This window comes from Erythrolamprus reginae, chromosome 1 (genome assembly GCF_031021105.1).
Source record: "Erythrolamprus reginae isolate rEryReg1 chromosome 1, rEryReg1.hap1, whole genome shotgun sequence".
NCBI lineage: Eukaryota > Metazoa > Chordata > Lepidosauria > Squamata > Dipsadidae > Erythrolamprus > Erythrolamprus reginae.
Window position 1 is genome coordinate 193,227,902 of NC_091950.1, and position 12,195 is coordinate 193,240,096.

At 38.6% G+C, this 12,195-nt stretch overlaps 1 protein-coding gene across 7 annotated transcripts in view; it reads right to left on the reverse strand.

Moving 5' to 3' along the window:
* Positions 1-2,051, reverse strand: part of LNPK (lunapark, ER junction formation factor) — a 76,400-nt gene extending 74,349 nt beyond the window's left edge. For 2 of the 7 annotated variants that reach the window (XM_070731804.1, XM_070731803.1), the window contains exon 1: positions 1,483-1,688. In XM_070731804.1, coding sequence (XP_070587905.1) covers positions 1,483-1,534 — 52 coding nt within the window. In that variant the 5' untranslated portion in view covers positions 1,535-1,688. Of the gene's footprint in view, positions 1-1,449 lie in introns of all 7 variants that reach the window. The other 5 variants (XM_070731809.1, XM_070731807.1, XM_070731806.1 and 2 more) reach the window with 5 other exon arrangements.
* Between the last annotated feature and the right edge of the window lie 10,144 nt (positions 2,052-12,195).

The window sequence follows — 12,195 nt, forward strand, 5'->3', positions numbered from 1 at the left end:
AGCAATCCAAAAAGGGCAGGGGAAACAAATTACTAACTTCACTAGAAAGCTGAAAGGTAGGATGGATTTTTTTTTAAATTTAGTTTCCTCTCTTCCTATTGCCTCATTTTCCAAATGGGTCAGAAGATTGAATATATAATCTTCTGAGCTCAAGGATTTTATTTCCTACTTTGGGATAGGAGTGATAGGAAAATAGAAGAACTTTGTTTCCAGCTTCCCTGTCATAGGCCCCACACATTCCTTTTTACCCTCTTCACAGAGAAACAACAGCTGCAGACCTTTAGCTTGAAGAGCTTAGTTTCATTCTATGGCAGAGGGTGCCTTGCCCTCTCAGGAGCTGGAGGGTTATAGCCAGAATAGTTTAATTCTGAAATGTTAAAACTCCAGAGAAGAAACATAGTGTCTGGATTGGATTGCCAAATATTTCCAAATACTGACAAGCAATGAGATCCTGCATGTTTAAGTGAAACCTTAATTTCTGTAGTGTGACCAAAAATGAAATTTTGAGAACAGATCTGCAATACATGATGTTAAAGGAAAAAACCAGAATATTTACATGTTGCTAGGTAGAAATCAACACTTCCCTTTCTCAGCTGTAACATGCAACTGGTTCCTCTATCATGCACCTCCCACTTTAAGTGGAAAAACTAGATTCAGGGCTGCTCTAATCCACATTTTCAGACTCTTGCAGAAGGTTGACAGTAACATGATGAGCTTCAAATCCTAATTTGAAACCCTAAAAATAAAATCCCAGTTACTTTATTCCTATTTGATTTCAACAAAACTAGATGGAATTTCACAAACAAGGAAGACAAGGGGCCGCTCACCCTGTACACTTTCCCACAATGAGAACTATTTGACATCTCCCCTCCTTTTCTTAACAACTGTATCTGTGGCACTACTCAAAAATTTACAGGTTTAACTTTTATACTATTACTGTACTACTAGTTTTTTCTCATCATTCCTATCACACATCTCCTCCCACTTATGACTGTAACTTGTTGCCTGTATCCTTAAGATTTTTATTAATATTGTTTCTTCATTGCTTATTTGACCCCATTAAGTGTTGTACCACATGATTCTTGACAAATATATCTTTTCTTTTATCTACACTGAGAACATATGTACCAAAGACAAATTCCTTGTGTGTCCAATCACAGTTGGCCAATAAAGAATTCCATTCCATTCCACTCAGGCTTTATGCAGACATACCTGAATACAACATACAGGACCACTGATTCTCAACCTGAGTCATTTTTTTAAACAAAGGATGGGGATTACTCTAATATAATATGGGGGTGGGGGATAAGACTGCAAAGTGCTAGTTTCAGATTAAAAATGCCAGAGTTACTCAGGCTCTGAGGCCTAATGTATTCCTAATGTATACCATCAGACTAGTTTGCACAACCACATGCCCCCAAGTTGGGCGCCTAAGGAGCCCATTATCACCTCCACACCCTCCGCCCATCCTTCAGTGGTTACTGCGGCAGCCTCCGCAGGGGAAGCTTCCGTGCCACCCGTCAAAGCTTGGCATCCCACGCAGGGCACCGACAGCTTCTTGCCCGGCGCTCCCAACCGACCCACAGCAGCCTCTCACAAAGGACCTCGAGGAACGGGGGACGGCTATGTCATAAGGGGCCAAGGGCGGGCAAAGCAAAGCAACCTGCTCCGACTCCGCAAAGCCACTCACCTCCTCGCTTCTCCCTCGCGTTAAACTTTAAAGAGCCCCTGCAAGTGTCCCTCCTCCGGGCGCGGCTAAGCCGCAAAGCCTCCCTGTCTCGTCGCTCCTTATCTATATTAAAGTTTCTCTCCCCCCCCCCTTCTTTTAGTCGCCTGCCAACAGGATCACACCCCTCTCTCCCCTGCAAGCCCTTCTCCCCCGCCCCCTCAAGGCGGAAACGCACCTTCCCGGCCACACCGCAACTTCCTTTCGACGCGGGACGAGGAAAAGAAGGCTTCACTTCCCTCCCCCTCCCGTCGAACTTCCTTCGCGCCTCTCTTCAGTCCGTGAAGGCTGGCGACGCTCGCGGCGCGGCCATTCTGGAAAAGGGCAAGGGACGCCGGAGAGGCGGTTATGATGACGCAAGATGGGCGCCGTGCGCAGCGCGACCATCTTGGAGAGGTTGCGGCGTAGGTGACGTTGTCGCGCCGTAGGTGATTCGTCCGCTCTGCCGCTTAAGGCGGGCTTTTCAAGTCCAACTTGTAAGAAGCGGTGGCTTCTTGATTGCCTCTCTGGGAGTCGACGTAGTACAGTATACTGGAGTTTTAAAAAGCATACCGCCCTGCCTTAGAAACTCAGAGTGATATACTGTAGTACTGAATTGGGGAAGGAAGTTCTACCTCTGAAGGCTCGACTTTCGGAACGGACGGGCGTAGGAACCCAGATAATAATTAACTCTTAAATTCCCGGGGCTTGAAAAGAATCCTAGGCGGGGAGAACAAAGCGCGAAAAGTGACAGGCAGAGAACTGGCGGTGCCTTATAGGCAGGGCGGGAAGAGGAGGCCCAACGAGTGGTAGAGCCTGGCTTTGCAGCCCCGTGTTTTGGTCTGCCGAAACATTGAATATGCAAGGGGACGTTTGAAAAACCTATCCAGCATATACACGGCCTTTGCACGGACGGAAATGTGCTTTTGCGGGGGCGGAGGTGGCGAAAAAATCGTCCCCCGCTGTGTGCTGAATTTTTACAAAATAATCCAGACGAAATGTTCGGGCAAAGAGAACAGAAAAGTTGTATTCTCTTTATGTATTTAAACTGTTTTTGGCCAAAAGCACGGTGACTCTCGCAAGGAATGGCACCCTACAAAAGCCAGATGCTAGTTAGCATAGTAACCTAATTACAAAATGCCCTCCCTTTCCTTCCTCAGCTATTCTGACGAAATGGGTTACAAACTACATTCTATAGCAGTGTTTCCCAACCTTGGCAACTTGAAGATATTTGGACTTCAACTACCAGAATTCCCCAGCCAGCGAATGCTGGCTGGGGAATTCTGGGAGTTGAAGTTCAGATATCTTCAAGTTGCCACGGTTGGGAAACACTATTCTATAGTGTTACATTTTTATCTAACGCTATGAATTTTGCTGAGTTTAAAGAAACAGGAATTGTGTTCAAAAGGAGACATTATTCAAACATTCTTCAGCTATGTTTCTTAATTGTAACAGCCTCTCAAGATTGCAATACATTCTCACGTTCTAAGAAAAATTAAAACCAGCATTTCTCATCACATTGAATTTCATCCCAATTTAGCTTACAGAGACAAAACATAAACTCTTAGGTTCTGCTTTCACCATTATTACGAGGACAGAACTATTACGACATTTTACCAGGAACCAGTGTTCGTGGCACACACAGCTTGCAATCCATAATCAAAACAAATAATGAAAAGGAAATAACAAGCAACACAGGGATGAGATCTTCTCACCTCATCAATCACTTCCAGCGGTGAATGGCTTCCTCAGGGCGCCAGACTCAACCCGAATACCCAAGGTTTGATACCCTTCCAGAAAGCTACAAGGGTGGGAGCTGTTCTTACCTCCAGTGGTAGAGTATTCCACATGGACAGGGGCCACAATAGAAAAGATTCTGGCTCTACCTACCAAAATTCCTTAATAGATTGCTTACAAAGGTGGAGCAGAATTGGAATGAGATGGCTCTTTAGATGCTCTGGACCAATGCCATATAAGGATTTACAAGTAATAATCATGGATTGGACTCAAAAGCAAACTGGTAACCAATGCAGCTCACACAACAGTGGTGTTATATTTGCCACCCTAGGGCCCCCCAGAACTCTGTACCACTGCATTCTGTACTAGCTATAGCTTCCAAATAATCCTCAAGGGTAGTCCCCTGTAGAATGCTTTGCAGTAATCCAATCAAGAGATGACCAGGGAGGAGTGACTCTACACAAAGCTTTGTGATTCAGATAAGTCTTTGGAGAGGGGCGGCATATAAATCCAATTAATAATTATAAATAAATGATGCAACTGATGCATAACATAAAATTTGTACAAAGATTATCATAGTCACAACTTCCTGTTCTTCAAGCAGGAGTTATGAGTCTAAGAGAACCCCCAGTTCACCACACCAGGTTTGTCCAGGAAAATATAGCCCCATCCAGAACTACAAATAATAAATATCTAGATCCTGAGGTCCTTTGAATCCACAGCAGGTTTGTCTTGTTGGGGTTCAGTTGAAGTTTGTTGTCCCCCCATTCAGACTCTATAACCTCCAGGCACCGCAAAAGGGCAGCCTTAGCATCGCTTGGATCACCAGGAATGGAGTTTTATAGCTGAATATCATCTGCATACTGATAATATTGTCTCTCCTATATTTTATATGTCCAATTGTTTCTCCCATATTTTAAATATCCTTTCTCCCATCCATATATCCTTCCTCTACTCTTCATTGATGTATTCCATTCTCATATCTCTTCTTCTATCCTTTCCCTGATATTTATTACTACACGTTTTTATTCTCCTTAACTTTCAATTTGTAATGGACAAAATAAATAAATAAATAAATAAAATATCTCATTCTATGATGTTGGATGATCGCAAATTGTGTTATCCTGATTTTGTCTGGAATGTATGATAAAAACAATTGGTTGATTCTTCTGGCTTTGCTATCATCCTTCTACCTGCCACAGCTGGCGAAAGAAGTATATCCTATAGCAGAAAAGGAGCAATGATTGAGGCACCAAGCCAGAAACCAGGAGACTGTGAGTTCTAGTTCAGCCTGAAACATGAAAGTTACATGGGAGGATTTGGGCAAGCAGCTTTCTCTAAGCCCAATCATCTCACAGAACTATTGTGGTAGGAAAAACCACCAAAAAAAAAGGAGGAGAAAGGAATGTTAAATGTGATTACGGCCTCGGGTTACATATAAAAATAATAAAGGCAGGGGAAAAAAACCTTTAAGAAATTTTTTTTAAAAAGAAAGAAATCTGGCTATGTCTCTGTCCTTCATCTCTAGGTCCTCATCTTCATATCTTATCTCATAGAAGGAGCTTGTACTTTAGTTGTCAATGTCTTCCTTTACATAGGCAACAAACGCTAACTTCTAGCTTCCAATATGGTATAGAGTTTCCAATAGCAGTGGGTTCTTACAGGTGCGGGCGCTTCAGTAGTGGTCCGCCAATGATGCAATTTTGGCACAGTAGCTCTGGTGCTGTCTATGCCGGTCCATGTGCACCACCATATTTTTGGTGTAATTTTTGGTGATTTTTTTTAGCTCTCTGAGCAGGCACAGAAGTAAAATCGTTCCTCTGAGCATGCGCAGAGATGTGCGAAACATTGTTATGTGCACTGGCAGGAAAAAGTGAAAGGAACCCACCCCTGGTTTCCAATATGCTGTATTTGGGAGGCAGTAATGACCAATTGTTATAATAATAAACTTATTTACTTACTGGTTGGTTGGTTGGTTGGTTGTCTGGTTGTCTATTCTTAGCACTTTTAATGTAATTTATGGATTACTGATCCTCTTGATCCACCATGGTAGATCTTGACATAGCTGATAGATTTATGGTAAGAACATCTCCCTCTCTCTCTCTCTCTCTTTCTTTCTCTCTCTCCCTCTCTCTGTCTCACACACACACACACACACATCTTAAGTCTATTGATTCCCTTAGTAAAAAACTGAACTTGTGTTTTAATTCCCCTACCTGTGTCCATGCAATGAACCCCATTCTATCTATTCAATTGTATTCTGTGCTTTTAAAAAAATCCAGATAATCCAGGTAAAACTCATTAATATTTTACAGGAATTACATATTTTCTCCTGCAGCAAATTTTTAGAATTGTTCAAATATTCACACTACTTTAAAAAAATGAGGAATTGGAAAATATGCTGTATATAACACCAAAAATTTAGATTAAAGTTTAACACAATTCACCACTAGGATTAATTTTTTTGGAATTACATTATCATATGATACCAAAAAAAAGAATACTAATTTCCATTGTATTATTTGTTACACCACATACATTATTCATTGTATCTTTAAAACCTAAATATCACTGATATAAGACCATAAGAATTCTGAGACAATAAAATTGTTGTCATAATCTATTCATCTTTTTGTTGTAAATTATTAATTTCTTACAAACTGGGAAAAGCTTTTTAGAAGTAAGACTTGATAATTATTAGAGAAAACACATTCGGCCCTGCACTGAACTCTTCCAATCTAAAATGGTATTTGTCATACTTTTTATTACTAGACTGATAATAAATTGGTTCAAAACACAAAGCCTATATACTGTATGTACTAAAGTATCTACTAGCTACTCAAGAATATTTTTCCATTTAAATATCTTGATAATGTAAGCATGCTTCACATAAAGGACTGTGGCATGCAGAGGAGTTTAACTTGCTTCATCTTTCAGTTAAACAAAATGCAAATATATCTTGGGAGGGGACAATGCAAATATCAAACAGAATCGTATATACTTTGCATATGAACTTCAATTGTAGCTTCAGTAAGTCCATAAAATTAAAAACTCTGTTTTAAGGCCAATAACCTTTAATCAAATTGCATGGGGAAAAATTATGGATTTTGGTTTTATGTATTTCCCCCTTACTATTTATACCAGAGCAGAAGTCCCCAAATACTTTCATTAGTTTCTTGGTGTTTTTATGATTTTTTACAGAATGCTTAACCAGTACCACATACTTTTCCTTATTTAAAAAAGTATATTCATTCAGAAAGTGTCTCGTCGTTTATAGTCAACTTAAAATTTAAAGAAAAAATGGCTACCTCTGAATTCCCATAACAGTAACATCTTTTTATAGATGATATTCTACTTTCTGCCATATCTTTGAGTTTACCATTCTTATTCTATGTGTGAGAATGTGTACAAACATATGCACAGAAAGATACATATATACTTACAGGATTCACAAAATACAGAACACACACACACCATATTGAATTTTGATTGGTCTTTTAACATTCCGAATGCTAAATATATTGTCCTGGATTTACAAAACTGCATAAAATGTTTTACGATCCTAAAAGGACTTATTTTCCTTGACAAGATGCTCCCTCTCCATTTCAAGTCCAATTCATTCTGGTCAGTTTTGAAGAAAATTTGTGTTTAGATAAAAGATTAAAGGGCAATAAAGAAATAAACTAACCCGGATGATGAAATTAGATTTATAAGGTTTTTAATTACAGTGATCCCTTGTTTATCGCAGGGGTTACATTCCAGGACCACCAGCGATAAACAAAAATCCCCAAAGTAGTATTTTCTCTCTCTCATCCCCCCCTCTCTTTACCTCTCGTCTCTCTGTCTCTGTCTCTCTCTCTGTCTCTCTCTCTCTCTCTGGGAATCCTCTCTCGTGGCTCCTGGAGGCTCCGCTCCACACCCAGCAGCACAGCATCACTTTGGCAGGGACAAGGCAGGCATGCCGCTGAGTTAGCCCCAGCCCCCCCCAGCCGCCGCCAACACCACCTAACTCAGCTGCAAGCCTTTAAAGCAGCCTTTCCTCCATTCGTTACTGCTCAGGTTAGGAGAGAAGGTCCAACTCAGGCAAAACCGCTGCCACCCATGCTCAGTTCTGGGTCTTTCAGCAACCTGCGATGCACTGAAACCATGAACCGCGAAGTGGTGAGGGGTCACTGTAATACCAGTATCAAAATATATACCAGCCGCCCCAAGTCTACGGAGAAGGGCGGCATACAAATTTAATAAATAAATTTAATAAATAAATATGCCAAAATAAAGAATAATAATAACAGATGTGCTTAAGATAATTTAAAAATAAGAAAATTAATAAGGTAATAGGTTAAAAATATTATGTTGATAGTCTCCCAAATGAAAAGCCCCCTCCCTCCCCGGGAAGGAGAAATCACTCAAGAAAGGATTAAGAAGAAGAGGGGGAAGTAGTTTTCCGGTGAAGATTAAAAGAAGAGAGGTGAGAGAAAGAAGGAAGGTTTGAGAGAGGGGAAGGAAGGTAGGTGGGAGAGATGGAGAGTGCAAGAGGGGAGTGAGGAAATGAATTTTGAAGTAGACTATTGCTTTAAAAAGGTGAAAATAAGAATGTAGAAATGGGAAATATGGACTAATGTACTACAGTAAGACCTCACCTATCGCTGGTGTTACGTTCCAGACCCGGCCGCGATAGGTGAAATCCGCGATGGGGAATTTATCGACTGATAGTACTTATTTAAGTATTTATATTATAATTGTTTGGTAAGTTTTCATTGTTTTAAGTGTTTATAAACCCTTCCCACACAGTATTTATTTTAGATACAGTATTTAAATACAGTATTTACAATTTTAGATATATATTTTTTGAAAAACCTGCCGATCGAGTTCCGCGGGCTGTATAAATCTGCCGATCAACTTCCTCAGAAACCCGCGAACCAGCGAAGATCTGCGAATGATTTTTCTCATTAATATTTCTTGAAAACCCGCGATGAAGTGAAGTCGCAATAGGTGAAGCGCGATATAGCGAGGGACTACTGTATTTGTAATATGTATGTAAGGTATATGGCATTGGCATTTGTATGGATATGTGTTGAAAACAAAACAAAATTTAAAAAAGATTGGAGGACAAAATGGCTCAGTGGTTAAAAATGCTGAGCTTGTCAACTGGAAAGCTGACAGCCTGGGTTCAAGACCTGCCCAAGTGCCACGTGACAGGGTGACCTCCCACTATCTGCCCCAGCTCCCACCCACTTACCAGTCAAAAGCATGCAAATTTGAGTGGATAAATACTTTAGTAGGAATGTAACTACCTTCTGCGCACCTTGGCATATAGTCATGTTGGCCAGGTGATATATTCATATTCATTGTTTTTTTCTTTGGTGAAACTGGTCTATCAGGACAACCTGGCCTACCCAATTATGGGATGGAGCATACTGCTTCCATTTTCACCTTTCAGCCGCAATTCTGGGGCCTTCACAGGCAGTCGCTTTTGTGACAAATAATATTTGTGTTAAATTTACGTTTTACCTTAACCCATTCATATTCAGTTTGTTAGTCAGCGTCTGCATTATTCTGGGACCACTGAAATACCAGATCAGATTAAATGAATCAGTTCTGAGAGTACCAAAGCAAATGTGACAATAGCCAGATGATGTGTGTCCAAGAAAATGTAGTGAAAAGTAGACTTCTTTGTTTTCAATGAATTACACCCTTGTTGTTTCTTTATGTCTCCAAAATGTTTGACGCTTAATATTGAACAGGTATCTGCAAGGCTGAAGCCATCAGGAAGAGTTAGAGTACCATAATATTAGTCAACATCAAACATATCAGATTTTTTAGTACCAGGACACAAACAAGAATCCATTGCCATCCTGAGCTATTAATAACCACCCCCCTGACAAAGACAATCCCTAATAGTATATTGATTTAATTTTGATTTTGTATTGTGTTGATATATTCTTTAAAAAAGCAAATCAGTATAATTGTTTAATGCCTCTAACATAATTTATGCAGTAAATGAAAATGTCTGTATCAGTAAGATTGCAAGTTATAGTATTTAATGCTAGTGTGTATTTTGCTCAGTTCTTAAAAAAGGCTATTTTAGAACATGAAAAAAGATCATGTTCTTTTAAAAAAAAAACTCATTTTCTGTGGACAGAATTCTTAAGATTTAAAACAGTCATGCATCTTGTGGTTATATCAGAAGTTCTGTTCTACCCAAAATATTATTGAGGAAAATAAATCCTTTTAAGGATGGAGAAACATGAAAAATAATGGGGACTAATAACCTTAGATATTAATAATACTAATGTTTGGAATAAATAAATGAAACAGTAGGAAGGGAGGAAAAATAAAATATCTTGCAGCAGCTGATAATTTTACTTGTTCCAACTAACTTAAAGGAAATGCTTCTTCTGGTAAAACACTATGAAACATACAGTATATATTGTCTTCTATGGCATAATCAATGCTTTTCTACGATAAGCTGTTTCCTGAGTAGTAGGTTTATCATGCCAAATACTATTTTGTATACGTATTGTTATACTATGAGTACATCTACTTTATACTGTAGATCTTCATTTCTGTGGGTAATTTGTAGTTTAGTTTGTAACCAACACACCTCATGTCAGTTTCTTTATCTAGATCAAAGCAAACACACACACCAGTCACCTGGAAAAAAATGTTTTGATGTTTATCAGCAAACATTAAAAATAATTAATTGGCAAAGTCAAAAGGAAAGAAGGAAGAACTGGTGAGAAAGAGACACAAAGAACAAGCATGGATTTATGGTGCATTAATTATATCACAGCTATAAGAAAGAACACAATGGGTAATTAGCATAAATAGTCCCAAAGAAAGTGCCTTTAGAATAGAGATGGAAACCAGATGGTCCTTCTTCTGTTCAGCGCCATTAAAGAAACTCCAAGGAAGATACAAAAAAGATAGTGTAGGAATTGGAATTGAAATGTAAATCCAACAATTAGATAAACTCTTGACAGGCTCAGAAGATAAAATTATTTCCGAAATATATAATTATATGTTAAAATTTGATAAGGCCAAAGACATAGTAAAAAGGTCGATGATTGCATGGGCGAAAAAATGTGGGACGCAATGTACACTTGATTGACTGGCAACAAATCAGGAATAGAAACTATAAAATTACAAAATCAGCATAAATATAAAATTTCTATTGCTGGCATTTGGCCCCTGCATGATTAGCTAAAATATATCCAAATGTAAACTCGATGTGTTGGAAATGCAAAGAAGAGCAAGGCACCTTCTTTCACATGTGATGGTTGTGTCCTAAAGCGAAGCAATATTGGACAAAGATACACAATTGGTTCCAAGAAATAATAGGAACAACAGTAGAATTCATTCATTTGTTCGTCTGATTTCTATGCCACCCTTCTCCTGGGACTAGGAATTTACCCCAGAACTTCTTTTAGTAGTTATATTTAAAAGGCAATACAATAAAAGTACCAAGGATTTGATTTTGCACATCACAACAGCTGCTAGGATTGCATACATGCAATGCTGGAGGAACCGTAATGCACCCATTGAAAGCTTGATCATCAAGAAGATATGTGATTGCTCAGAAATGAACAATTTAACCATAGAACCTAGAGGGCAAAAGGACTCAGACTATTACAAAACATGAGGAAAGTGGTATAAATGGATCAAGGATAAAAAATCAAAGATAAAATGTGCGATGAAGATATAGGATTAGAAAGTATTGTAAAATGATGTATAAATTGTATAAAAATAATAACATATATAAAAGGTTGTAGATCTCAAAGAAATGTTATATATAAAATGTGAAAAATAAATAAAAACACATTTAAAAAAAGAAACAATTTGATGAACAGGGATGATTATACAACATTGTCATCCTTGACAGCTTTGAGCATTGAACTGTGCACCATAATGGATTGTACCAGCATACATTGTTTCTCTCAACTTGTGAAATAGACAAGGTTTTTATTTCTTCCCCTGCAGCTTTCTTCCATTTCCTTGGCTGCTGGCAATTTCTGTACAACTTTCCATTAACTGGGATCTGACATCTCCCTTGTGCTATCTATGCATTTGCCTAGGAAGGATTCCTTTATTAGGTCTTTTTATTTTCTTAATCTAATTCTGTTTGTTTGTTTGTTTGTTTGTTTGTTTGTTTGTTTGTTTCATCAAGCACGTATTAGATAACAGATCTAAAAACATAATTATGAATACATGAAATGGATATGAATAAAAGGAACATTAGGGTAGGCATGCTGGTGCACTTATGCACACCCCTTAAAGACCTCTTAGGAATGGCAGTAGACAGTCTAAGGGTAAAGTTTTGGGGCTTTGAGGAAGAAACCACAGAGCCAGGTAGAGTATTCCAGACATTAACAACTCTGTTACTGAGTTGCATTTTCTCCAGTTAAATTTGGCGCCGTTTACCATAAGTTTGAATCTATTATGTACTTGTGTATTGTTGTGGTTGAAACTGAAGTATTCATTGGCATGTAGGACATTGTAGCAGATAATTTTATGTACTATGCTTAGGTTGAATTAAAGATAGGGATTCTGGACCTGAGTCATACTGTGTGTCAGCAGTCCCTTCTGAATTTGTTGCTATTTCAGGATCTTCAGACTAATTTTCTGTAACTTCTTCCAACTATGCAATGTTGTTATTTGCTTCCCTTTATAACTTTCATGAATAAATTCAAGTGCTATAGACTGGAAAAACTAGACTGGTTTGCTCTAATATGAAAATAATGCAATTATCATTT